The sequence below is a fragment of the Manacus candei genome, unplaced genomic scaffold (genome assembly GCF_025592945.1).
Source record: "Manacus candei isolate 608988 ecotype Guabito, Panama unplaced genomic scaffold, ASM2559294v1 h1tg000073l, whole genome shotgun sequence".
NCBI classification, from domain to species: Eukaryota; Metazoa; Chordata; class Aves; order Passeriformes; family Pipridae; genus Manacus; species Manacus candei.
Genome location: NW_026138121.1, coordinates 5,045,130 through 5,070,570, shown reverse-complemented (window position 1 = coordinate 5,070,570; position 25,441 = coordinate 5,045,130). Strand labels below are relative to the sequence as shown.

Genomic DNA, 25,441 nt, shown 5'->3' with positions numbered 1-25,441 from the left:
CCCACCTTGAAATGATCTTCAAGGTCCCTTCCAACCCAAACCTGGGATTCTTCAGAGCAGGGACTTCCTTTTCCTTCCCCCTCTAAATCCACTGGAGTTTTTCCCACTGTCAAGACTCACAAAAATCAGGGAAGATGGGGCTGGCAGAGCTCTCCAGGACCCACCTCCACAGCAACACCCTCCACCAACACCCTGTGGGTGAGAATTGGATTAAAACGCAGAAAACAAGAACGAGAACAAAACACAAACCCGGTGACCAACGACCTGGCAGGGAGAGGAACCAGCAGGGGTTGGTGTTCAACATAAACCAGAAATGGACAAAGGGAAAAAAAAAACAGGGACAAATTCTGCTGGGAAAAAATAAAAAGTTCTTAATTGTTGTCAGAGAGAGGGAGGAGCTGCAGGAGGAGCTGCAGGAGCTAAAGACACGGACAACAGAGGGTGGGGGTCCAAAGTCATCCCACCCCACACACCAACCAAGGGACCATCAGCTGGGGGTGGCACAAGCCACGTCCAGGAACAACAAATCCAGAGACACCACCAGGGATGTTACAGACACCACCTGGGGCTGAAGAAATCATTACTGAGAGAGTTCTGGTTAAAAAACCCACAGCCCACCCTCCCAACTGGGCAAAGCCCCACATTGCACAGCTGGCCAAGGCCTTATAAAGGCTCACAGGAACCACAGGGAGAGCCAGGGCTCCTTCTCCAGGGTTTGTATAAATATCTGCACTGTCACTGCCTGACAGTCCCATTCCCACATCCCTTAAATACATCCAGTAACCCACGGAGCGCTCACAGCCTTCTGCCTGACAATTGTTCTCAGGGATTCACAAAATGAGTTCCCAAGGATTCACTGAAAAAGTTCTTAAGGGTTCACAAAAAGTTCCCAGGGATTCACCAAAAAAGTTCTCATGCATTTGAGGAGAACAACCCAAAGCACATCCACAGCTTCCCAGGGGCTTCCCAGCCTGCACCAGGCCCTGGGATTGCACAATTCCTTTGCCAGCCCCAAACCTGGCCCTGTGCTGATGGAAACTCCGCTGCCCACGCCGGGCCATGTCCCAGGGCGGGATCAGACGCTCCAAGTCTCCCATTCCCGGCATTCCACACGGAATTCCAAACACACCCACAGCCTCGAATTCATGAGGCTGCTTATTCCACTGGGGGTTTCTCCCTGGAAAGGGGGCCCGGGGGGGTCTCAGCTCTGCTGCATCTCCCTCCTCATCTCCTCCAGCGCCGCCTCCCTCTCCCGCAGGAGCTGCTTCAGCCGCTTGATCTTCTCGTCCCGGATTGTCTCGTCCAGGTCCGGGGGAGCCGCCGGGAAAGCGTCGTCCCGGAAGGAACCTTCCAGAAGGGAGGGAGCCCCTCCGGGAGCCACCAGCTCTGGGATCTCCGAGTCCGTGCCGGCGCTGCCCGCCGGGGGTGTCCCTGGCTCCGAGGCCCTCCCTTGGGAAGCTCCGGAGGATCCCGTGGGAATGCTCGGCTCCGGGGAGGCTGGAGGGGGTGAAACGCTCCTTGGAAGTGCATTGGTGGTTTCTGAACTCGGGCTTGTGGAGGATCTGGAGGAGTTTCTCCTCCTCTTCCCGCTGTCCGACAGGGGGGAGGATCTGATTTTCCTTTTCCTGGTCAGATCCTCCTCCGGATCCGCGATGATCTGCACGGGCGGGAACAGAGAAAAGGGACACGTTTCTGTCTCCGTGCTTTTCTGGCAAAGATTCCCAGTTGAAAATTCCAGACCACTCAATTCCCTCCTGGAAGGGGAAGGGCACTGCACACCCACCTAGGCTGGGCCTGCCCTTCATCCCCTGCGGCTGCTCAAGTTCTTTGACAAAAACTTCCCGATCTGATGGGAAAATTCCAAACGTACCAGAATTCTCCATGTTTAAATTTCCAAAAAGCTCGACCCCAGGAGATGTCCATGACCAGGGGAAATTCCTTTCAGACATCCCATTATTTAAATCACAGAATTATGGAATGGGCTGGGTTGGGAGACACCTTAAAGCCCATCCAGTTCCACCCCCTGCCATGGGCAGGGACACCTCCCACTATCCCAGGTTGCTCCAAGTGGCCTTGGACACTCCCAGGGATGGGTTTAATCTTAAGAGCAACTTTAAATCTGCTCGATTTTAGCACAGAATGAGCACAACCTGAGAGAAGCTTTGGTTGGGTCAGGCAGGGTCCCACAAAAAGAAATGCAGGACACTGGCTGAACTCTGGATGGACAAAACCCTTCCCATGCATTAGGAGGGAAGTTGCCCCTTCCAGGAACATCCAGCCAAGTTCTCCCAGTGACAAAGGACAAAGTTTATAAGGATTTGTAGCTCTGAAGGCTGGGCAGGTCCATGAGTGAATTTAATTTAATAAATTAGTTCTAATTTAGTTCTAATAAACCCACAGCCTTGAGATAATGGCACTTGGCTGATCTCAAACTCAACTGATACAATTTTTAATTAATTATAAACTATGTTAATCACAAAATTATCCTTCCATCCCTCTGCTTGTCCCCCCTACACTGCTGGACAAACACAAGGTTAAACACAAACCAGGACACAGAGGCCCCAATTCCCACCAGGACCATCCCTGGCACTGTCCAGCCACCACCAGTGAGGCCAAACTCCCCCAAACCATTTGTTGCCCAAATTCCCTCAGTGGAGCCCAAAAATGAGCACAAAGATCCTCAGGTGGTGCTCAGAAACCCCAAACAAGTCCTAGGAAACACTGTCCCAATGATTCCTGGTGAATCCAGGGGTGGGAGGCTCCCAACAACCCCCAGCCTTGCCCTGGCAACGCCTTCCCAAGGGTTTTTAGCCCTGAAAAGATTCCCAGGTACCTTTTCCTCTGGAACATATTCCTGCAGGCAGTTCCCTATTTCCACATCCAGGGAGGATGAGCTGCAGGAATTACTTCTCCTTTCCAGGCTGGCACTGGAACAGCCTCTTTCCTCTGGATTCTCCCAGGAGTCCTGGATCAGTGGGATTCTCCTCAGGTAAACTCTCTCCTCCTTGGTGAGCCCAAATTTTTTCCTTAATTCCAAGTACTGCTTCCAGTGGGGCTGCTTTGGGGGTTGTGTTTCCAGCTCTCCCAGGGAATCCATGTGTTCCCCCTGGATCTGAAACACAGAAGCAGTGAGAGAACCATCAGTCCCTCTCTCGCTCTCTCCTTCTCTCCATAAAAATAGATAAAATACAGAAATATGGGAAAAGAGGTGATGGAAGGAGAGGAGAACATTGGCTTTGTCTGCCCCCCTCCAAGAGCCTCATTTAGCACAGAGAATCATTTTGGTAAATTATACTCATTATCACAGGTCTAACACTCATTAATTACTTAAACCCCCATTTTAACCCCCTCCCAAAACAAGGAAAATCCATCATGGAACATCCAGAAGGCATCCAGTCCAACCAGCAAGCACAGAAATCAGAGGAGCAACAAGAGAATTCCTTGTTCTACACCTTCCAAGTGCCAGAGGAGGAGGAGGGAGGAGCAGGTAGTGCCTCTGCTCTTTACAACCCAGGGCCTGGCAAATGTAGAAGCTGAAAGCAGCACCTTTGCTCAGCTGTTCCTCCCTGAGGTGAAAGGAAATGCAGAAATAAACTGGATTTCACCATTTCTCAGGTGAGGAACAAGCCAAAAAGGAGGTGGGTCCATGGGAGGAAAGAGCCTGGACCTGCCTGTGCCCTGCCAGGAGCACAGACTCTGCTCTTCCAGCTCGTTTTCCTCCTGGGAAGCTGCAAACTTCTCCTTCTCCACCTCACATCCCACCTGCAACCCAAAGCTGTGCTGGGAACGGGTGTGGATCCACCTTGGAGAGCTCCAGTCACCACCAGCCTCCCTGGAGCTCCAGATCCCAACAATTTATCCCAGGAGGGGATAAAACCCATCTTTGCTGGGCCCCTTCCTCTCCTTCCTGCATTTCTCACTTGCACAGTTCAACTCAGTGGGGAAAACAAAGACCATTTATGGACCAGAACCAACTCCAGGTCGGGATCCCTGGGGACAGAAATCCTCAAGGGCCATTTTGTCACTTCAAACCCCCCCAGAGACTGGGGGGGGGGGGGGGTGTTTAATTGGTAATTAATTAAATTACCTTGGGCCGGTCTGCACTGTGAGCCCGTTCCTGCTCCCCCTGGGGTGACACAGCCCCCGCTGCCCTGGGCAAGGGGTGACTCCTGTCCCTGCCATGGTGCCCCTGTGCCCCCCCAGCCGGGCCCGGGGTGTCTCCCATGGGTGGAGCAGGGCAGGGATGGCCCTGGATGGCCCCAGGATCCTGCTGGGCAGCACCGGCTGGCACCGGGGCCACGGGGGCGGCTCTGGAGTCGTTTGGGGAGGAATGTTGGGGGTCTGCCCGTGGGTTTGGGTCCGTCTGGGCCAGCAGCAGCCCTCTGCTCTTGGACAGCACCAGGTTGACCACTTGGCTGGTGATCTGGTTGACAGCAGAGGAGTCCACGCGCTGGGGCGTCTCCTTTCTGAGTGAGGGCTCAGGAGAGGAGGGGGTTTGTCTCTCAGCCTGGGCTGCCAGGATGTCAGAGCCCCTCTTGGCCAGCAGATAGACCTTCCCGTTGTACATGACCAGGGCGTTGTCCTTCAGCGGCGTCAGCTTGGCCTGGCTGGCCCCGGGCCCGCTGGGGCAGAGGGGCAGGACATTGGCAGAGCTCATTCCCAGGTTCCTGGCATCCGACAGGGTTTTCAGGATCTTGGAAGCCACGTTGTTGGAGGATTTCACGGGGATGAGGCACTGGGTGAGCGGAGTGGCCTCCTGCACGATCCACTTCATGGGGGCCTGGCGGCGCCGCGGCCCCTCGGCCGGGCCAGCACCAGCCCCCTCTGGGGCTGCTGCCAACAGCAGGGCTCTGGGAGCCTCGGGGCTGCTCCGGGGGCACAAGGCCTGCATCCGCTTGGAGAGGGCCTGGGGGGTCCTCACGGTGTTCACCGGGGACACGTAAATCACCGTCGGCATCTTGGAGCCGTCGGACGCAGAGGTGGCTGCGGCCGCCAGGATTTTCTGCTGGATGGCCGGGGGCAGCAGGGACGCCGGGACAGACTTCACCTCGGCGTCAGCCGGGATCTGCAGGTGGTGGCCGGAGGGCAGCACCGGGGGCTTGCCGGGGTTCTGTGCTGGGAGAGGGTTTGTGTTGACCACCATGTAGGCTGTGCCGCTCTGGGGCGAGGAGCCGGGCACGGCCATGTCCTGCACAGAGCCCCTGCCCTGCACACTGGCACCGGGAACCAAGCCCTCCTTCTCAGAATCTGCCCTGACACCCTCCTGCTTGTCTAACATCCTCGTAAGAATGATCTTCCCGGGATTAGGAGACTGGAAGATCTTAACGGATGAAGGTGCAGCGGAACTGCCGAGCTGGGTCTTAAAGGTAAGATGGACAGGGGTGGAGATGTTCCCTGCAGGGCTATTTGGCATGGCTGGAGCCTGAACTAGTGGCACAAAGCTTCCCGAAGGTTTGGAAATGGGGAGTAATTTCAGGAGGTTTTTTCCATCTGGTCCCGTGGTCTGAAGGACTCGGTACATGCAGCCTGCGATGCTTGACAAAGAGAGGGGAGAGAGAGAGAAATGAGAGGCAGGGTGAGTGAACACAGCACAGACACTTCAACTCAGCAGCAGCAGGGACCCGCACCCCCAGGGCCACCCCAGGAACCAGACAGAGCTGAGCTTTGGGAGTTTCAGGAGCCTCAGGAGCTTCAGGAGCTTCCTCCTGCCCTGCCCACGGAACATTCCGGGTTTGCATCTCCCACCACCACAGACTGGCTGGAGACACTGCCCAACTCCTGCCCCCCCAGCAGCCAGAAATGGCATCTTTTTCAGCTTAAAAATATCTGAAAAGGCCCAAGGAAACACCTCACGTTATCCTCCTCTTCCCCTCACAAGGAATTACTCTGAACACGAAAACATCGCCTCCTCTCCTGTCTCCCTGTTACTGTTCATATCCCCTCGCGGTGCTGGGAACTGAAATTGCAGGAAAGCTCCAGGAAACCACAAGGCAGATTAGTTGCATGGCAAGATGGAAGCAGAAATTACTTCAGGCACACACAAAAAACCCAGGAATTCAGAAGCAGGACACATTTACTTTGTGGGACAGGGTGGAGGTGACCAACTCCCGCGCCCATGTTGCTCATCCTTGAGACACAGAAATCAAAGGTGGTTCATCCTCAAAGAGATGGAAAACCTTCAAATGCCACCAGGTTTTGAACATTTTTGAGGACAGGAGGCTCAGTCTGGGAAGGAAAAGGCTTCAAAAACTAGGAGAAAGACATGGAAATAGCACCAGGGACACCGGGAGAGGAAACAGAGATTTTATGCAGGTGAAGGGACTCAAACCAAGAGAGTCTTGTCAGAACACGGGTCAAGGTGGGACTGCTTCAAATGCCAGGATTTTGGAGTCCATGGCAAGACAGAGAACCTTTCCCACCCCAAGGGGGTTTTCCTGAATGCAGGACCTCCCTCAGGAGCTCCTGGACTCTCGGGAGGACAATCCCACGCCCAGAGCACTGCGAGCCAACAGAGCCGCCCTTGTCGGGAGAGAAGGGACCAAAGCACTGGGAGCTGGTTTCCTGGTCCTGATAGATCCAGAAGGATTAAAGGGCAGAGCTGCCAACCCCACCTGGAGTCACCAAGGGCATCAGCTCCACCCCACAGAGTTCTCACACCAATGAACTCCCGGAGAACACGGATTTGGGATCAGTCCCGGCCCCACCCGGGTGACACCAGGGCTGTTTCTGCCTCCCTGGCAGGGAGCTCTGGAATGGCTTTTTCCCTGTCCTTTGGGCTTGGAACAGTGCCTGGGAGGTCTTCATCCCATGTCCCACTGCTGGATCTGCTCCAGGAGTCAGCCAAGGCTTTGCCTTTTCCCACCAAGTGTCAGGGATGTTCATCCCAAGGCTGGACAGCTCCTGCTGCAGCCCGGGGGTCCCGTGGGATGACCAAACACCCCCCACTCCTATCCAACCAGACCCTCCCTCCCTGTGACCTTGGAATTAACCCCCACACCCAATATTTTGGTCCAGAGCCTCATTTCTGGGGCACAGTGTGTGAGAAAGGAGACTCTTCCATGAAGGATCGGATCTGTCTTTCACCCCCCAAAAACTTAAAGAAGGGGCAGCAGATCCCGTGGTTCTGGGGGAAGCTGGGAGAAGAAAATGGAGCTGGATGTTCTGGACTCAGAAGTGAGAGATGAGAAGGAGCAGCACTGACAGCAGGAGTTTGGCTCAGACACAGAGCAGGCAGAAATCCCAGTGTGGCTGAACACAAGGAAAGCAGAAAAAGGGGATTTTGGGAGCACTTGGAACCTCCCAGCACGGCTGACAATGAATGTCAGCAAGATCAGCAGCTCCTGGGCAGCACTTTGTGTCCTGTGCTCTGGATCTCCCAGGAATTCCTTCCCAACCCCACGATCCACAGCCTCGACTCCCCCTCCATCAGTGAGGATCAACACCCTGATAATCCCAGAGGGATTTTCCAGCAGAGTCCCAGGGAACCTGCTGGTCTGGTAGAGAGCAAAGAGGCACTTACCTCCACCCCAACTACCTAGGGCTGCAAAGGGGCACCAAGGGGCAGGAAAACCTCCTTCCTCCACCTGTCAAAGCAAGGGGACACCTCTAACTGTGGGCAGGAGGGAGGGGGAGATCAGAGGGGGCAGTGAGGAAAGCAGGGAGGGAAGAGCAGAGCAGCATTTCCAGGGCAGGATCTTCAGCGGGATCCCAGCGCTCCCCACGGTCCCGCCCGGAGCCACTTCACCTCCAACGGGCTCCAAAAACTGGGACTGACCACGCCACAAAGAGGGACTGGGGAGTTTTGGGGGGGGTTGATGAGCCCCAGCACTGCAGAAGGAAACTCTGAGCTTTTGTGTGTCCGTGGAAAAGAGGGAGAAAGCCCAGAACGGCAACTGTCTGGGAAATCACAGGGTTGGTGCTCGGACCTCGGGCACTGGAGAACCACAAAAAAACCCAAAACACAAGAGAGAAGGGGAGGGAAATGTTCCCTGAGATCCTGAGGAGTGGAATTCCCACTCGAACCTCTCCAGAAGAGGAAGGGAAGGACCATTCCCAACATTTTTGGGGCGTTTAAATGGAAAATGTTTCGTTGTAACAACCTCACACCAGAAAGGCTTTCCCGGGAAACACAAAGAAATCACCAGGTTTCAGGTTACCACAACAAAAATAAGGCATTTTCACCATTTTCACCCACTTTTTGAGTGATGAAGAGGAGAGTTAAAAGTTATTTTACTCCAGTTTTCAGGCCACTGTCAATCGGAATTGATGGATCTTTAAGAATCCCTTAATCTGAATTAATGGATCTTTAAGAATCCCTTCAGCAGAGTGAAAAAAATTCCACTTAGATCCCCTTTTTAGGGGGATTATCAGATTGGATCCACTGGGTTTAAGATCAAGTTAATTCCTTTTCCTAAGACAAAAATAATAACAGGAATTCTGTTTTATGCCAAGTTGTCCTTGAGGATGTTTCTCATCGTTCCTGGAGTTTTCTTTCTCCTCTTCATCCTCCTTCCCCTCCCTCAGCTCCACAGAATTCCTGTTTTCACCCATTTTATTGCCTAAACTCCTCCTGTTGTTCATCCCTCTCAGTAAAGCAGCATGAAACACAAAATACCGAGCATTTAAACTTCCATTTTCTGTCCCTCGTGGTTCATTAACAAACATATTTTGGGATATTTCCAGGAAATAAGAACCATTGATTTACCCTGAATAAATTCAATCACCAAATCCAACCCACCAGGATGTGAAATCCCAGAGAGATCCCAGCTGTGTCACCAAAAATAAATCAGATTAAAGAGACAACCTGGCACAAATTGCAATTTTCCTGCAGAGTCGCCAGAACAAATGATCCCTCCTGGAAAAACAGACCCCTTCTCTCCCTGCCAGATGTTGGTTCAGACCCAACTTTCGCCTTCCATGGATGGGAATAAATTATCAGGAATTTGAGCCACTCCAGAGGAACCACCAGGGTTTATTTGACTGGGACCAGTTGGATCCAGGAAGAGGCAAAATAACATTTATTGTAAATTGGAAAAGCACCCCCAGGGACAAAGTGGAATTAGTGGATTGGAGTTTGTATCTAATTATTTTATAAAAGTGTATCCAATCCATGGATTGGCTGAATATTGTACTAGTAGTAATAATAATAATAATAATAATAACAACAACAACAACAATAATAATAATGTAACTATATACTTATATTCTATTTATTTATATATTTATTTTATATAGCTGTATCCATTCCACATATTGGTTGAATATTGTAATAAAATAATTATTAATTAATAATTAATAAAACTACTTGAAATTTATTAATAATTATCACTAATAATACTATCATTATTATTGTGGTTATTTTATGTATAATCACTGTAATTACTGGGGGCCCCTGGTGGTCAGGATGTGGTGCTCTCACCGCCACGGCCCGGGTTTGATTCCTGGTCAGGGAGCTCTCCCGGGGCAGATGGAGCTCACCAGCCCTGTAAGGCCATCCATCTCAGAGAAGGTCACTAAACAAACCTCACTGCCACCGTCCCAGCTCGCTCAGCCCCCCAGATGAACCTCAGGATTAAAGGGAGGGCTCAGTTCAGCACACACTGTGTCTCACCTTTCCCAAATCTTCATCTGCGGAGACCGGCCATAATTATTATGGCCACACTATAATTACTGTTATAATTACTAATAATTGTTGATATTCCTACTTAATAAAAATAATTTATTGTTATTATTATTATTCTCCAAAGGACATCGGGATGTGGATGTTGAATCCACAAGAATCCTGACCAGAATTCCCCAATGCCCTGAGGTTTTCTCCTAATCCAGAAGCTTCCAGCAATGGCACAAAAAGCACTTTGTGTTCAACAATAGTCATGTCTGGAGACTCCTCCAGCTCTGTGGGATCTTCCCTGGGAGCAGAGAATTCCAGGATGTGCCAGGAAAGGCTCCCTGGGCTCAATCCATGGGCAGATCCTGCTCCAGCCACAAAACCCTCGGGAGAATCCAAGGCCATCCCAGGGCAGCCCCAAACTCACCCCAAACACCTCCTGGAGAATTCCAGGGACAGGGAAACCCATCGGGAGCCAAAGCAGGGCCGAGCCACCAACCCCCCTGAGCTGGCCCTGCTGGAGCTGGGAATGTGGCCTGGAGCTGGGAATGTGGGCCTGGAGCTGGGAATGTGGGCCTGGAGCTGGGAATGTGGGCCTGGAGCTGGGAATGTGGGCCTGGAGCTGGGAATGTGGGCCTGGAGCACTGGGAATGTGGGCCTGGAGCACTGGGAATGTGGGCCTGGAGCTGGGAATGTGGGCCTGGAGCGCTGGGAATGTGGGCCTGGAGTGCTGGGAATGTGGGCCTGGAGTGCTGGGAATGTGGGCCTGGAGCTGGGAATGTGGGCCTGGAGCTGGGAATGCCCTTGGCACTGGGAGGTTGGGATAACCCAGGATTGGGATGTGGGATATGGGAACGAGCAGCTGGTGCCAAAGGGATCCCTGGAGAGTCCAGGGATGGGAAGGGAGCTGGGAAGGGGCTGGAGAAGCCCTGAGGGAGCTGGGGGGGCTCATCCTGGGAAAAGGAGGATCAGGGGGGACCTTCTCCCTCTGGAATTCCCTGACAGGAGGGGGGAGCTGGGGGGGGTCGGGCTCTGCTCCCAGGGAACAAGGGACAGGAGGAGAGGGAACGGCCTCAGGCTGAGCCAGGGAGGGTCAGGTTGGATATTGGGGAAATTCCTGCCTGGAAAGGGCTGTAAAGCACGGGAAGGGGCTGCCCGGGGGGGTTGGAGCCCCCATCCCTGGAGGTGTCCTCAAAACCTGTGGATGTGGCCCTTGGGGACATGGGCAGGGGTGGCCTTGGCAGGGCTGGGGGTGGTTGGACTCGATGGTCCCAGAGGGCTTTTCCAGCCTCAAGGATTCCATGGCTGTAAAGTGTGGAAGGCTCAATCCCTCTCTCTCGCATCTCTTACATCCTCATTCCCGGTTTCCCGGTGGCTCCAGCACATCCCACCCCCCGGCCCCTCGAGGGGTCACGAACGAACAACAGGAACAATGGACCCGAACCGGGAACGGCCCCGGGAATGGCCTCGGGAACGGTCGGGGGGCACCGGGACAGGGCCGGGGAGGGTAAAGGAAAGTGAAAGAGAGGGAAAAGAAGGGAAGGGAAGGGAAGGGAAGGGAAGGGAAGGGAAGGGAAGGGAAGGGAAGGGAAGGGAAGGGAAGGGAAGGGAAGGGAAGGGAAGGGAAGGGAAAAGGAAAGAGAGGGATGAGAAGGGATGACAATAGATGAGGATAGAAGAGAAGGGACGGGAAAGGAAGGGATGAGATGGGACGATCAGGCAAAGTCCAGGCAGGGACGGGCAGGACGACGCCCCCAGCCCGGCTCTCCCCGGGGTCCCTGCAGGGTGTCCCGTTCCGGTGCCCAATCCCGGTCCCTGTGGGGTCCTGTCCCGGTCCCGTTCCCAATCCCGGTCCCTGTGGGGTCGTGTCCCGGTCCCGTCCCTGCGGGGGTGTCCCGTTCCCAATCCCAGTCCCTGTGGGGTCGGGTCCCGCTCCCTTTCCCATTCCCGGCACTCACAACTGCGGCCGCCGCTCGGCGCTCCCGGACATGGCCCCGCCCGCGCCGCTTCCGCCGGCCCGGCCCGCCCCGCGCCTTCCGGGGCCGGGAGGGGAAAGGGCTCCCCCAGCGGCGCTGAGGGGAATGACAGCGGGGATAGCGGGAATGACACTGGGGATAGCGGGAATGACACCTGGGACAGCGGGAATGACACCGGGGACAGCGGGAATGACACCTGGGACAGCGGGAATGACACCTGGGATAGCGGGAATGACACCGGGGATAGCGGGAATGACACCTGGGACAGCGGGAATGACACCGGGGAGAGCGGGAATGACAGCCTGGGATAACGGGAATGACACCGGGGACAGCGGGAATGACACCTGGGATAGCGGGAATGACACCTGGGACAGCGGGAATGACACCCTGGGACAGCGGGAATGACAGCCTGGGATAACGGGAATGACACCGGGGACAGCGGGAATGACACCCTGGGATAGCGGGAATGACACCGGGGCAGCGGGAATGACACCGGGGACAGCGGGAATGACAGCCTGGGATAGCGGGAATGACACCTGGGATAGCGGGAATGACACCTGGGATAGCGGAAATGACACCCTGGGATAGCGGGAATGACACCCTGGGATAACGGGAATGACACCAGGGACAGCGGGAATGACAGCCTGGGATAACGGGAATGACAGCCTGGGATAACGGGAATGACACCGGGGACAGCGGGAATGACACCTGGGGTACCGAGAATGACACCTGGGATAGCGGGAATGACACCGGGGACAGCGGGAATGACACCGGGGATAGCGGGAATGACACCTGGGATAGCGGGAATGACACCTGGGACAGCGGGAATGACACCGGGGATAGCGGGAATGACACCCTGGAATAGCGGGAATGACACTCTAGGACAGCGGGAATGACACCGGGGATAGCGGGAATGACACCTGGGACAGCGGGAATGACACCGGGGATAGCGGGAATGACACTCTAGGATAACGGGAATGACACCTGGGATAGCGGGAATGACACCTAGGACAGCGGGAATGACACCTGGGACAGCGGGAATGACACCTGGGATAGGGGGAATGACACCCTGGGATAGCGGGAATGACACCTGGGACAGCGGGAATGACACCTGGGGTACCGAGAATGACACCTGGGATAGTGGGAATGACACCCTGGGATAGTGGGAATGACACCTGGGATAGCAGGAATGACACCTGGGGTAGCGGGAATGACACCCTGGGATAACGGGAATGACACCGGGGACAGCGGGAATGACACCTGGGATAGCGGGAATGACACCTGGGGTACCGAGAATGACACCTGGGATAGCGGGAATACCGGGGGTACCGGCCTGGCCCACCCCGTGCCTTCTGGGGCCGTGAGGGGAAACGGCTCCTCCAGTGGCACTGCTGGGAATGACACCTGGAATACCGGGAATGACAGCCTGGGATACCGGGTTAGGGCGTAATAATAATTGCAATAATTTTATAATTATCCTTTATATATCAATAAAATACAATTATAATTTTTAATCATAAATAAAGTAAAATAATGATTAACATTTTAAACAGCTCATTTTTTTAAGGGATGTGTCACTCAGCAGCACGATGTCGTGGAAAATGTTAGGATACAGATTTCTGTGCTCCTGGAGTCTGGGACAGGGTTTAGATTTAGCACAATTCTTTAGATATAAAAATTCAGATGATTTTACAAAAAAAATTATATTAAATGAGACACAAATGGGACAAGAAAGGGACACAAACGGGACACAAAAGAGACACAAAAGGGACACAAAAGGGACACGAATGGGACACGAATGGGACACGAAAGGGACACGAAAGGGACACGAAAGGGACACGAAAGGGACACGAAAGGGACACAAAAGGGACACAAAAGGGACACAAAAGGGACACAAAAGGGACACAAAGGGAAGGAATTCTTGGCTGGGAGGGTGGGGAAGGGCTGGGATGGATTTCCCAGAGGCTGCCCCATCCCTGGGAGTGTCCAAGGCCAGGTTGGATGAACTTGGAGCAGCCTGGAATAGTGGGAGGTGTCCCTGCCCATGGAAAGGTGGGACTGGATGAGCTTTAAGGTCCCTTCCCACCCAAACCAGTCTGGAATTCCATGATCCTGCTGTCCCAGGCACTCCCAGGACTCACTGAAGATCCAGGGACACGAAGCCCTCCAAGGAGAGATCCAGGGAACTAAAGCCCAACCCCTTCAGGGCTTTTGAAGGGAAAGTCTGGGCCTTAAAACTGGGGACTAAAACCCCAAACTGGGAACAACAGACCCAAACTGGGAACAACAAAACCAAACTGGGGACTGCAAACCTAAACTGGGGACTAAAAACCCCAAACTGGGGACTAAAAACCCCAAACTGGGGACTAAAAACCCCAAACTGGGGACTAAAAACCCCAAACTGGGGACTAAAAACCCCAAACTGGGGACAACAAACCCCAAGCTGGGGACTAAAACCCCAAACTGGGGACTGAAAATCCAAGCTGGGGGCTCCAATCCCATACCAGGCCATTATCCTGACATTCCTGGCCCCCTACCCTGGGTCAGCACCACGGATAGGAAACAGCAAATCCCTCCTGGAGCAGGGAGGAATCAGCCAAGGAGATACATGGGATCCAGGAGCATCCAGAGCAGCAGATCTTCCCCAGGGAACAGGCAGTGGATTGGAATTGTGCCTTCCAGGAAAAGGGAAAGGAAGGCAAGGCAAGTTTGGACAAGTTTGGGGGAGTTTGGACAAGTTTTGAGGAGTTTGGATGAGTTTTGAGGAGTTTTGAGGAGTTTAGACGAGGAGTTTTGAGGAGTTTGGATGAGCTTGGATGAGCTTGGAAAAGTTTTGAAGGTTTTGGACAAGTTTTGAGGAGTTTTGAGGAGTTCGGACAAGGAGTTTTGAGGAGTTTGGACGAGTCTGGACAAGAAGAAAAAGCAGGAACAGGTTCAAAGCTCTGCTCTGGCCCCAACACTCTGAGCAGAACCCTGAACAAATGAGGAATTTCAGGACACTCAACCCCTGTAAAGAACAATTCCAGTCAGAAAAGGGGCTCAAAAAAAACCTTCATCTCTTTTGACCACAAATCTCTTGCTTTTGGAGAAGTTTGGAGGAGAAGGGTTGGGAGAAGGAGAAAAAGCAGGAGCAGGTTCAAAGCTCTGCTCTGGCCCCAACACTCCGAGAAGGAGAGAAGATGATCTCCAGGAGCTCTGCAGGAGCCCTGAGCTCCTCAGAGACCTGACACAGGACTCCTTCTGGCAGAGGATTTCAGTGGGAATCATCCCAGTTTCTGGATTTCCCAGATTGGTTTGGATGGGAAGGGACCTCAAATCTCATCCAATCCCACTCTGCTCTGGGCAGGGACATCTCCCACTATCCCAGGCTGCTCCAGCCTGGCCTTGGGCACTTCCAGGGATGGGGCATCCCCTGGGAATTCCATCCCAGCCCCTCACCACCCTCCCAGCCAGGAATTCCTTCCCAATATCCCATCCATCTCTGCCCTCTGGTAGTGGGAAGCCATTCCCTGTGTCCTGTCCCTCCATCCCTTGTCCCCAGTCCCTCTCCAGCTCTCCTGGAGCCCCTTTAGGCCCTGCCAGGAGCTCCAAGGTGTTCCTGGAGCCTTCTCTTCTCCAGGGGAACATTCCCAGCTCTCCCAGCCTGGCTCCAGAGCAGAGCTGGATGGGATAACTCCACCCATTCCTCGATTCCCACATTTCACCCCCTGGGAAGCTCCAGCTGAGCTGGGAGCAGGGGCAGGAGGGCTGAGCTCGACTCAGGGCAGAGGTTGGGGAGCAGACCCCAAGCCCTGTCGGGACCGGGAGCCACCGGGAAGCCGCCGGAGGAGCCCAAGTGTCCCCTCGTGTTCGCTCCGAGCCCGGCGGCTCCTCCCAAACCTCCCCTGGAAAATCACGGAATCTCGACGGCCACCCCCGAGGCGGGTCCGACCCGGGTTATTCCTCCGGTTCAACAGTTCAGGAGGGTAAAAACGGTGCCAGAGATGCAAGAAAATGCCGGTTTGGTGTCACAGCAGGTAAAGAGCCCCCAAAACCACCCCCGTGGGGCTCGGCTGGGCGGGTCCGGGCTCCGGCCGGGGGTCTCCGCTCGGGGAAGGGGGGACACGACACACCCCGGGGCCCTCAGGAGGGCGGGGAAGGGGCGAGGGGAGCGGCCTCGACCCCACAGCTCCCAGGGCCCGCATTTACCTCCTTCCCTCTGGGAGGGGCGCGGCGCGGGTTCCTCGCACCGCAGGACCGGTTACACAGCACCGGCCAGGGGAGGAGGGGCCGGGACGGGCGGGTTACGCAAGGGCCGCTCCCGCCGGGGCGCTGCTCGCTGCCCGCGGAGCTTTAACGCGGTTCGGGGCCCGGGCGATCCCGGGAGGTCGCGGAGCTCTTGGGGGGTCCCGACCCCGCGCCCGCTTTCCCCTCACTGCGCGAAGCCACACCCCCCGCGCTGCTTTTGTTCAGGGGGCGTGGCTCGCCTTCCCGCCTGCGGCTCTCACCCAATGACAGCGCTCGCATTCAAAGCGGAACCTCTAGAAGGCGGAGCTAGGCCGGCGGTGTCACCCAATCAGCGCGCCAGGGGGGCGGGGGGGGGCGCGCGGACCGTCTGGGCGTTGCCAGGCGACGGAGGAAGTCCCGCCCCCGGCGCGCGCCGCCTCACGGGTCTGGAGGGGGAGCGGGAAACGGCGGTCGCACGCTCCACCGTAAATATCGGGTCTGGGGGTAATTAATGGGTCCGGGGGGGTAATTAATGGGTCCGGGGGGTAATTAATGGGTCCGGGGGGGTAATTAATGGGTCCGGGGGGGTAATTATGCAGCACGCCTGGAGGCGGAGGCTGTTCCTGAGAGGATTCTGTGAGGGTGGGGCTGGGGGGGCCGTCCTTGTCCGTGTGACAGGGTGATTAATTGGGCTGAGGAGTGATTAATTGGGCTGAGGGGGTGATTAATTAGGCCGAAGGGGTAATTAATTGGGCTGAGACGCTGATTAATTGGGTCGAGGGGGTAATTAACTAGGCTGAGGAGGTAATAAGTGGGCAGAGGCGGTAATTAATGAGGCTGAGGGGTAATTAACTAGGCTGAGGGGGTTAATAGTTGGGCGGAGGGGATAATGAGGCTGAGGTGTAATTAATTTGGCTGAGGGGGTCAGGAATTGGGCTGAGACAGTAATTAGGCCGAGGGTGTTAATAATTGGGCTGTGGCGGTAATTAATTAGGATGGGGGGTAACTAATTGGGCTGAGGGGTGATTAAATAGGCTGAGGGGGCAATTAATTGGGCTGAGGGGGCAATTAATTGGGCTGAGGGGGTAATTAGTTGGGCTGAGGGGGTAATTAGTTGGACTGAGAGGATAATTCATTAGGCCGAGGGAGTCATTAATTAGGCTAAGGGGGTAATTAATTGGGCCCGTGGTTTATTCGGGAATATTTAAGCCCGGGATTTATCAGGGAATATTAAAGCCTTGGGTTTATTCGGGAATATTTAAGCCCAGGATTTATCAGGGAATATTAAAGCCTTGGGTTTATTCGGGAATATTTAAGCCCAGGATTTATCAGGGAATATTAAAGCCTTGGGTTTATTCGGGAATATTTAAGCCCGGGATTTATCAGGGAATATTAAAGCCTTGGGTTTATTCGGGACTATTTAAGCCCGGGATTTATCAGGGAATATTAAAGCCTTGGGTTTATTCGGGAATATTTAAGCCCGGGATTTATCAGGGAATATTAAAGCCTTGGGTTTATTCGGGAATATTTCAGCCCGGGATTTCCTCGGCTCAGCTGGCACTGCGGGGCTGGGATGGAGCTCGGGGGTGTGGGAGCAGCTCCAGGCCGGGCTCAGCGGCTCTGCAGCAGGACAGCGGCTCCGAGCCCGGCGGCGCTCTCGTTTCAGGCGCGGCTCCTGCTCAGCCCGGCTGCCGGGGCCGGAGCGGAGCATGCAGAGGAGGACGCGCCTGCAGCGGGAGCTGGCCCTGCTCGCCGCGGAGCCGCCGCCGGGAATCTCCTGCTGGCACAGCGGGCACGGCACCGGCGAGCTGCGGGCACGTGCGTACCGGGGGGGCCCTGATGTGCTGGGGGGGGTCCCTGGTTGTACCTGGGGGGTCCCTGAGCCAGGGCTGGGTCAGAATTTGACCTAGGTCTGTGCTCACTGCGAGGTTTGTACTTTAGGAGCTCCATGAAAGTGTGAAATTTAGGGAAGATACTTTTATTTATTTCTAGTGATTTTAACTGGCAGTGATTTTAACTGGCAGTGATTTTAACTGGCAGTGATTTTAACTGGCAGTGATTTTTATTGATTTTATTTCATTTATCTGTTTGTTATATTGTTTTTATTATTTTTATTTTGGTTTTTTTTTTTATTTTCTTTTTATTTCTTTGGGGTTTATTTATTTCATTTTTATTTATTTTTATTATTGGGTTCTTTTTTTAAAACTTACCTTGGCTACCCTACCCTCAGTTTTCATCGCTGAGGGGTCGAACTGCTCTCAGCCCAAATGACACTTTTTATTCCTGGCTTCCTCCCTTGGAGAGTGGGGAGGCCCTGGAATGGAATTCCCAGAGGATGCCCCATCCCTGGAAGTGTCCAAATCCCAGGAGCAACCTGGGATAGTGGGAGGTGTCCCTGCCCAGGGCAGAGGTGGAATGGGATGGGCTTTGAGGTCCCTCCAACCCAAACCATTCCAGGATTCTGGAGCCCCTCTGCTCTGGAGCCAGGATGGGAAAGCTGGGAATGTTCCCCTGGAGAAGAGAAGGCTCCGGGGACACCTTGGAGCCCCTGGCAGGGCCTAAAGGGGCTCCAGGAGAGCTGGAGAGGGACTGGGGACAAGGGATGGAGGGACAGGACAAGGGGGGATGGCTTCCCACTGCCAGAGGGAGGGATGGATGGGATATGGGAAGAAATTCCTGGCTGGGAGGGTGGGGAGGCCCTGGAATGGATTTCTCGGAGGACACCCCATCCTTGGAAGTGTCCAAGACCAGGTTGGAGCAGCCTGGGATAGTGGGAGGTGTCCCTGCCCAGGGCAGGGTGGGACTGGGTAGGTTTTGAGGTCCCTCCAAGCCAAACCATTCCAGGATTCCATGATCTGAGCACTTTCCAGCTCTGGGAGCTCCCTGGAGGCTGCTGGACAAATCCAAAGGGTTTGGAATGTAACCTTTCTGTTTTCATCTTGCTCCTGAAGAAATCTTAGGAGGTGCAGACACACCCTATGAGAAGGGAATATTCAACCTGGAAATCATCGTTCCTGAGAGGTAAATGGGCAGCAGCATCTAGCTTGGATTAATTGGGATTAAATCCTTTCCTAGGAGGGTGAGGGGCTGGGATGGAATTCCCAGAGAAGCTGTGGCTGCCCCATCCCTGGAAGTGTCCAGGGCCAGGTTGGAGCAGCCTGGGATGGTGGGAGGTGTCCCTGCCTGTGGCAGGGCTGGGCTGGGCTGGGCTGGGCTGGGATTGAAGGTCCCTCCAACCCAACCCAGTCTGGAATTGTCTGATTGAGTGCTGCTCTCAAATACGAGTGAGCTGCTTAACTTGCTGCTTCCCTTTATCCTGCCAACAAGGAATGGAATTGAGCCCCTTTTTTCAAGGAATGTCAGTGTTTCTCCAGTGACTGACACACTTATTTCACCTTGAACATCCCAGATGTGTTGATTAACCCCCAAAAAGTGCCATGATCAGACTTCTGCCATCCCAGAGCTTTGTGGGAAGAGCTTGTTCATCAGGACAAAGCTTCCCTTGTGGGAGGCTGTCCAGGGAAGTGGTGGAAGCAGCTCCAGCGATCCATGGGGAAGGGTGTTCAATGAACCAGGAGGGAATGAAGGTGGTGAAACCACCGGAGACACGACAACAATTCCTCGTTCCTTAACTCTCCTCCCCCAGGTACCCCTTTGAGCCCCCCAAAATCCGCTTCCTGACCCCCATCTATCACCCCAACATCGACTCTGCGGGCAGGATTTGCCTGGATGTGCTCAAGTTACCCCCCAAGGTGAGGCAGGGCCGGGCCCTGAGCTCCTTCCCTGCTCCCTGGGAGCCGATTGAATGTCCTGTGCTCCTGATTTATTTACACCCGCAGGGAGGGCTGCTGGAAACGGCCTCTCCTTGGTGTCCTGCCAGGGCTGGGGGACAGCCTTTGTTCCCAAGGAGTTTCCAAGGTTTCAGGGCTGGGAGCCAAAGGGAGTTAGGGCTGGAGACGAGATGTGTGCAGGATCCGGCCCATGGCATCTCCTGAGCTGGGAGGGACCCGGAGGGATCGTCATGAGCTGAACTTGCAGGGGACAATCCCAACAATCCCCCTGATCCTTGAGCTCTGGCAGCTTCGAGGTGGTTCCCACTGCCCTGCTGGGCTTCCCTGGAGCCAGGAGTTGGGATTGGGGTGGTGTTTCCCATGGGTGCTGAGGTGCTCAGGATTGGGGTGGTGTTTCTGTGGGTGCTGGGGGGCTCAGGATTGGGGTAGTGTTTCTGTGGGTGCTGGGGTGCTCAGGATTGGGGTGGTGTTTCCCGTGGGTGCTGGGATGCTCAGGGTTGGGGTGGTGTTCCCGTGGGTGCTGGGATGCTCAGGGTTGGGGTGGTGTTCCCGTGGGTGCTGGGGTGCTCAGGATTGGGGTGGTGTTTCTGTGGGTGCTGGGGTGCTCAGGATTGGGTCAGTGTTCCCGTGGGTGCTGAGGGCTCAGGCCAGGCTCCTCTCCCCGCAGGGTGCCTGGAGGCCCTCGCTGAGCATCTCCACCCTGCTGAGCTCCATCCAGCTGCTGATGGCAGAGCCCAACCCCGACGACCCTCTCATGGCTGACATCGTGAGTCCTCCCCATGGGCAGGGCAGGGAGGGGTTGAGGCTGAGCTTTGGATGACCACCCTGGCAGTGGATCAGGTGACCACAGGAGCTGGCCAAGGTCTCACCTTCAGGCTTTGCCTCTGGGGCAAAACGGCAGCTTGAGTTCTTCAGGCAAACCCAAGGGATCTGGTGCCTTGGGTTTGGGCTTGGCTTAGGAGCCCTAAAGCCAGGCCTAAGTCCCAGCTTCTTGATGTGCTGTGTTAAGCCTGGCTTTGTCTTGCTCTTCCCCTTCAGTCCTCAGAGTACAAGTACAACAAGCAGCTGTTCCTGCTCCGGGCCCGGGAGTGGACGGAGAGACACGCGGGGCAGGGCAGGGTGAGGCCCAGCCCCTCCTGCCCCATTTCCCTCCCAGAACTGATCCTGTGGGTCTGGCTCTGGCCTCCCCTGCTGCTCTGCCTCTCATGGGCTTTGCCTCTGTGTTTAATTCCATTATTCTTTTATTCATTTCATTAATTTCATGATGCTCTTCGTTAAGCTCATTACATTCTCCCTTCCCAATTAAATGTGCTCCCTCACTAATGAGGAGGGGGAGGGATGGACAAAAACCATTCCCTGGGGATCCTCTTCTTCCTCAGCTCTGCTCTGTGTCCTGCAGCTCTTTTCCACCTGCTCTTCCACTCAATATTCCCTTGGGAATGCAGCCTTCTTCCCTCCTCCTCTTCCCTCTTTCTCTCATCCTCACTTGAAAAAATAAATCCCACTCCAGCAGATCCAAACCTTCCCAAAAATCACTTCCCTCTGGGCCTTTCCTCACCTGAGGGACCTTTCCCTCTCTGCCCCTGATTTGGAGAACACCCTTTGTGGGAGGGGGGTGTCTCCCCTGTGGGAATCCTGGGAGCTGTGCTCAGCATTCCAGCCCTGAGCCCATTCCCAAGGGAACTGTGGTGGCATGGGAAGGGAAGGGCATGGGATGAAGAGATCCCTGGAGCATCATGGCAGTGCTGTGCTCCATTGTTATCCTGCTCCCCTGCCATCCCCCTTCCTACAAATCCTGGGATAACGAACTTGGTGAAGCACAGGGCATTCCAAGGGCTGGAAAATCCAATTATTCACAGCTCTCTGCTTTTATTGCTTGGGTCATCACAGGCTCCCGAGCCTTTGGAAGAGAAAAGCACCCAGGGGGAAAGGAGCCCCAGCAGTGAGTCCTCTGGGCAGAAGAGGAAAGGGAGCAACATCAGCAGGAAGGAGAAGAAATCCTGCCCAGATTCCTGAGGGGGTTTTGTTCCCTTGGGATTGTCCCTGTCCCCTTCCTCAGGTACGAGGTGTCCTGCCTGTAAAGGGCTGCAGCAGTTTGGGTTTTGCTGTTTCCGTGTTTGTTTGAGGTTTTCTTTTTGTGAAAACTTTTCATTGCATTAATAAAATATGAAGCTTTAATTTATATGTTTTCCCCTTTTGTTGGGTGGAGTTTTTGGGATGTTCCAAAGAAAACTGGAAACACCTCTTTCCCTTCCCAGCTTTCAGAGAAGTGGGAATAACACCAGGGAGTTCAGTTCCTGTTTCCAACCTGAGAGCAGGAGCTGGATCCGAACCAGCTGGTGGGAATCCTTCCCTGGGAAAGGCTCGGTTTTCCATGGAAGTTTAATGACGCCAGCCTTGCAATTCCAGCTCTCTGGAGCGGCCCTTGGGCTCCAGTTGGGGCCATTTGGGGTGACCTGGATGGTGACTCTGCTCTGTGGTGGCCCCAGGAGGTGTCACCAGGGACAAGCCCTGGCCCAGGGGGAGGAGGAGAATCCAGAGGATGCCTGGGGGTCTGGGAAGGGGTGGATGTGGAGGAGGGAGCAGGATGTCAGGATGAGGAGCATGGGAGCATCGGGATGAGTGTGGGGGGATCCAGAGGGGGAAGGGCTGATGGCAGATGCCTGCAGGGAATTTCCCCTGTCCTGTCCCTGCTCCCAGAAAACCACAAACCAGGCCCATCCCTGGAGCAGGGACAGGAGTGGGCGAGGCTGGGAAGGGCTGGGGGCTGGAGCAGAGTTCTTCCCAGCCAGGACAGGCCTGTCCCTGACTGCTCCCGAGCTCCCAGTGTGTCCGTGTCCCATCAGTCGAAGTTGTAGTAGAGGCAGAGGGAGAAGAACATGGCAAAGGTCTGGGGGGAGGGAGGGGGCGGCAGGTGAGACCCCAGCAGGGCTGCCCTGGGGGTCCCTGTCTGGGCCTGGGCCCTGCAGGGCCCGTGCTAGCGGTGCTGGGGCTGCTAGGGGGGGCTGCAAGACCCCCCAAACCAGGGCCTGAGGGCACAAAACACAGACCCCTCCCCAGGCCCCCCTGGCACAGAGCCCCCTTCCCAGCCCCCCCGTGGCACACGGACCCCTCCCCAGCCCCCCTGTGGCCCCCCTGGCACACAGCCCCCTCGCCAGCCCCACCCTGAGCTCCCCCCTCCCCAGCCCCCTCCCCAGCCCCGCGCTCACCTCGATGCCCAGCACGGCCAGGCTGCAGGAGCCGGGCAGGGACAGGGACCTCTGCAGGGTCCTGCCGAAGGTGGAGAAGCAGCCCTGGGGGCACCGAGAGGCTGGGGGGGCTCGGGGGTACTGGGGGGCTCAGGGGGGGGCTCGGGAGGGCACTGGGATGCAGAGCCATGGATGGGCAGTGCCCCCGGGGCTGGGAGGGGTGGCACAGGCACACAGCCCACGACGGGGGGGCGGGGGTGTCCCACCTGCTCGTGGATGTAGCCAGGGCTCCTGTCCTGGCACTGCTCCCAGCCCAGCAGGTCCCCCAGGAGCCCGTCCCGGGCACAGCAGGCCCGTGGCCACGGCACCCCCGGGTGCAGCTCCTGGAATCGGGAGCCATTCCCAAAGTCCTCGGGGCCCAGGACGCCACAGCAGGAGAACTGGGACGGGAGGGGACACCATCAAGGGGGTGACAACAGAGGGAATACCGTCAATGGGATGACAACGGGGGGAACAAACACCATCAGTGGGATGACAACGTGGGGAGTGACCAAGGGAGGGGGGACAGCCCAGCCTGGGGGTCGTAGCTGGGGTTCCTGAGCCCCTCACCCACTTTTGGGGCACCCTGGGCAGGTCCTGTGGGTGCTCCACACCCCCCCAGCACAGCAGGAGCCTCCCGGGGCTCACTGGGACCGTCAGGGTGGTCCAGGGGGTGGACAGGGAGCCCCCCGGGTGCTCACCGTGACCATGAGGGTGTTCCAGGCAGTGCTGAACACCTCAGCACCCTCGTCCCCGCGGTAGTTCCTCCTCAGCTCCGACAGGAAGCGCTCGGGCTGGACCTGTGGGATCGGGGCCGGGGGTGGGGCCGCTCCCCACCCACCCACCCGTGGGACCCCCCAACACGGCCCTGGGCTGGGGGCGAAGGGAGGGGAGGAAGGCCCCTGTACCTGTCCCTGTCCCCTGGGGGAGCCCTGAGGGGACAGAGGGAGGCTGGTGGCACTGGGGACAGTGCCAGGGTGTGGGGACAATGCCAGGGCATGGGGATAGTGCCAGGGTGTGGGGACAGTACCTGCTTCCAGTGCACGAGGAAGAGAATGGCCCCCACCAGCTGCATGAGGAAGACGAGGCTGACGAGGATGAAGAACTGGGGGGGCGGGTGGGGGAGTCAGAGACCCCCCGAGCCCTGGGCAGCTCCCTCGGGCTGTCCCTGCCCTCCCGTGCCCTGTGCCCCTGCCCGGGGGGGGACAGGGGACACCACCAACGTGTGGTGGGGGAAACAAGCCCTGGGTGCCAGGAGCTGGGGGTGCTGCAGGAATTGGGGTGAGGGTGCTCAGAAAGGGGGTTCTGCCCCTCAGCATGCGTGGGAATGGCCTGGGAATGCCATGAGGGACAAGCCAGGGCTTCAAAGAGAAGGGACCCACTTGGTGGGTTTAGGAATCCTCTGGGCTCTGACTGGAGAGGGGGGAGGGTTGTGCGGGGTGTGGAGGGGGAGGAACAGCAGCTTCTGGCTCCTGCAGGGACACCTGGAGCCCCCAGCACTCTCCTGCACCCCAATCCCTCCATCCGCAACCCTCCATCCCCCAACCCTCCATCCCATCTCCTGCATCCCCCAAGCTCCTGAACCCCACAGTCCCTCCCCACCCCTCACACCCCCTCCCCAGCCCCGCAGCCCCTCCCCACATCCCACCCCCCCCATCACATTCCACCGCCCCCCAGACCCCCTCTCCTCCCGTGTCCCCTCCCCGCCACGTCCCCTCACCAGCAGCAGGAGGGGGCGGCTCCTCCGCAGGGCCCCGCAGCAGCCGAGGCAGCCGAGCAGGGCCAGGGCGATGCCGAGGGCGAGCAGGAGCCACGCGGCCGCGCCCAGCACGGCCCGGGCGGCCACGAGCGCCTGGAACCCGCCCGGGTCCGCGGCCACCCAGAGCCCCAGGGCGGCCAGGAGCGTCCCCCCGGCCTGCGGGACAGGGGGAGTCAGGGGGGACCGACCCCAGCCCCGGGAACGAGCGCCCCGAGCCCTGTCCCAGCCCGCGAACCGGTGTCACCCCCCCGAGCCAGAGATGTCCCCCCCGGGAATGGGGATGCTCCAGCCCTGGGACTGGTGTCACCCCCCCGAGCCAGAGATGTCCCCCCCGGGAATGGGGATGCTCCAGCCCTGGGACTGGTGTCACCTGTCCCTGAGCTGGACAGAGGTGTCACCCCTTGGGAATGGGGGACATGGTGTCCCCCGCCCGAGCCAGCTGGAGATGTCCCCCCGTGGGAACGGGGATGCTCCAATCCTGGGAATGGTGTCACCCCCCCTGAACCAGAGATGTCCCCCCGTGGGTCGAGGGGTGTTCTGCCCTTGGTCCCCTTCCTTTGGCTGGTGTCACCTGTCCCTGAGTTGGCCAGAGATGTCACGCCCTGGGGACAGGGGATAACCCAGCCCTGGCACTGGTGTCCCTCCCTGAGCTGGCCAGAGCTGTCCCCCCTTGGGGACGGATCCCCCCCGGCCCCAGGAGGACTCACAAACACGAGCACGTTGAAGATGAACATCAGGTACTTGAGGCAGCTCAGGACATCCATGGGGACCCCAGAGGGGGACACAGCCCTGTCTGTCCCTGGGGGGGGGGAAAGCAGAGCCCTGACACAGCCAGTCCTGGCACAGCCACCCCCCAACAGCCACCCCAAACCATC

General features: G+C 56.4%; 3 protein-coding genes across 8 annotated transcripts; 1 reads left to right on the top strand and 2 right to left on the bottom strand.

The window, feature by feature from the left end:
- Positions 1 to 351: 351 nt before the first annotated feature.
- On the bottom strand, positions 352 to 16,024 carry LRIF1 (ligand dependent nuclear receptor interacting factor 1). 5 transcript variants are annotated; one of them, XM_051808730.1, is made up of 5 exons: positions 15,772 to 16,024; positions 7,520 to 7,583; positions 4,088 to 5,534; positions 2,834 to 3,112; positions 352 to 1,657 (listed from the first exon to the last, which is right to left on the bottom strand). In XM_051808730.1, the coding sequence occupies exons 3-5, from the start codon at positions 5,519 to 5,521 to the stop codon at positions 1,202 to 1,204; spliced, it is 2,169 nt and encodes a 722-aa protein (XP_051664690.1). In that variant the 5' UTR covers positions 5,522 to 5,534; positions 7,520 to 7,583; positions 15,772 to 16,024; the 3' UTR covers positions 352 to 1,201. The 5 variants fall into 5 exon arrangements, with proteins under 5 accessions (XP_051664690.1, XP_051664691.1, XP_051664693.1 ...); XM_051808731.1 differs by lacking the exon at positions 15,772 to 16,024 and adding an exon at positions 11,566 to 11,616; XM_051808733.1 differs by lacking the exon at positions 15,772 to 16,024 and adding an exon at positions 6,078 to 6,249.
- Positions 16,025 to 16,180: 156 nt separating this feature from the next.
- On the top strand, positions 16,181 to 21,762 carry UBE2T (ubiquitin conjugating enzyme E2 T). 2 transcript variants are annotated; one of them, XM_051808793.1, is made up of 7 exons: positions 16,182 to 16,274; positions 17,456 to 17,607; positions 18,741 to 18,810; positions 19,436 to 19,541; positions 20,248 to 20,346; positions 20,619 to 20,699; positions 21,471 to 21,762. In XM_051808793.1, the coding sequence occupies exons 2-7, from the start codon at positions 17,499 to 17,501 to the stop codon at positions 21,594 to 21,596; spliced, it is 591 nt and encodes a 196-aa protein (XP_051664753.1). In that variant the 5' UTR covers positions 16,182 to 16,274; positions 17,456 to 17,498; the 3' UTR covers positions 21,597 to 21,762. The 2 variants fall into 2 exon arrangements, with proteins under 2 accessions (XP_051664754.1, XP_051664753.1); XM_051808794.1 differs by lacking the exon at positions 20,619 to 20,699 and having other exon boundaries at positions 16,181 to 16,274.
- Positions 21,763 to 22,422: 660 nt separating this feature from the next.
- LOC127480556 (tetraspanin-18-like) lies at positions 22,423 to 25,330 on the bottom strand. Its single transcript, XM_051808791.1, has 7 exons — positions 25,274 to 25,330; positions 24,528 to 24,722; positions 23,838 to 23,912; positions 23,509 to 23,607; positions 23,035 to 23,208; positions 22,790 to 22,873; positions 22,423 to 22,470 (listed from the first exon to the last, which is right to left on the bottom strand). Exons 1-7 carry the CDS (start codon positions 25,328 to 25,330, stop codon positions 22,423 to 22,425), a joined length of 732 nt encoding a protein of 243 aa, XP_051664751.1.
- Positions 25,331 to 25,441: the final 111 nt, after the last annotated feature.

Bases quoted from the DNA above. Each gene is read 5' to 3' on its own strand.
- LRIF1 (XM_051808729.1), bottom strand. From the start codon at position 11,597: ATGTCCGGGAGCGCCGAGCGGCGGCCGCAGTT. The intron at 5,535-11,565 runs GTGAGTGCCGGG...CTCTTTGTCAAG, and splicing joins GCCGAGCGGCGGCCGCAGTT to CATCGCAGGCTGCATGTACC. The intron at 3,113-4,087 runs GTAATTTAATTA...TCTGTGTTTCAG, and splicing joins ACAGTGCAGACCGGCCCAAG to ATCCAGGGGGAACACATGGA.
- UBE2T (XM_051808793.1), top strand. From the start codon at position 17,499: ATGCAGAGGAGGACGCGCCTGCAGCGGGAGCTGGCCCTGCTCGCCGCG. The intron at 17,608-18,740 runs GTGCGTACCGGG...TTGCTCCTGAAG, and splicing joins CACCGGCGAGCTGCGGGCAC to AAATCTTAGGAGGTGCAGAC. The intron at 18,811-19,435 runs GTAAATGGGCAG...CTCCTCCCCCAG, and splicing joins GAAATCATCGTTCCTGAGAG to GTACCCCTTTGAGCCCCCCA.
- LOC127480556 (XM_051808791.1), bottom strand. From the start codon at position 25,330: ATGGATGTCCTGAGCTGCCTCAAGTACCTGATGTTCATCTTCAACGTG. The intron at 24,723-25,273 runs GTGAGTCCTCCT...CCTGTCCCGCAG, and splicing joins TCTTCAACGTGCTCGTGTTT to GCCGGGGGGACGCTCCTGGC. The intron at 23,209-23,508 runs GTGAGCACCCGG...CTCCCGTCCCAG, and splicing joins GGAACACCCTCATGGTCACG to TTCTCCTGCTGTGGCGTCCT.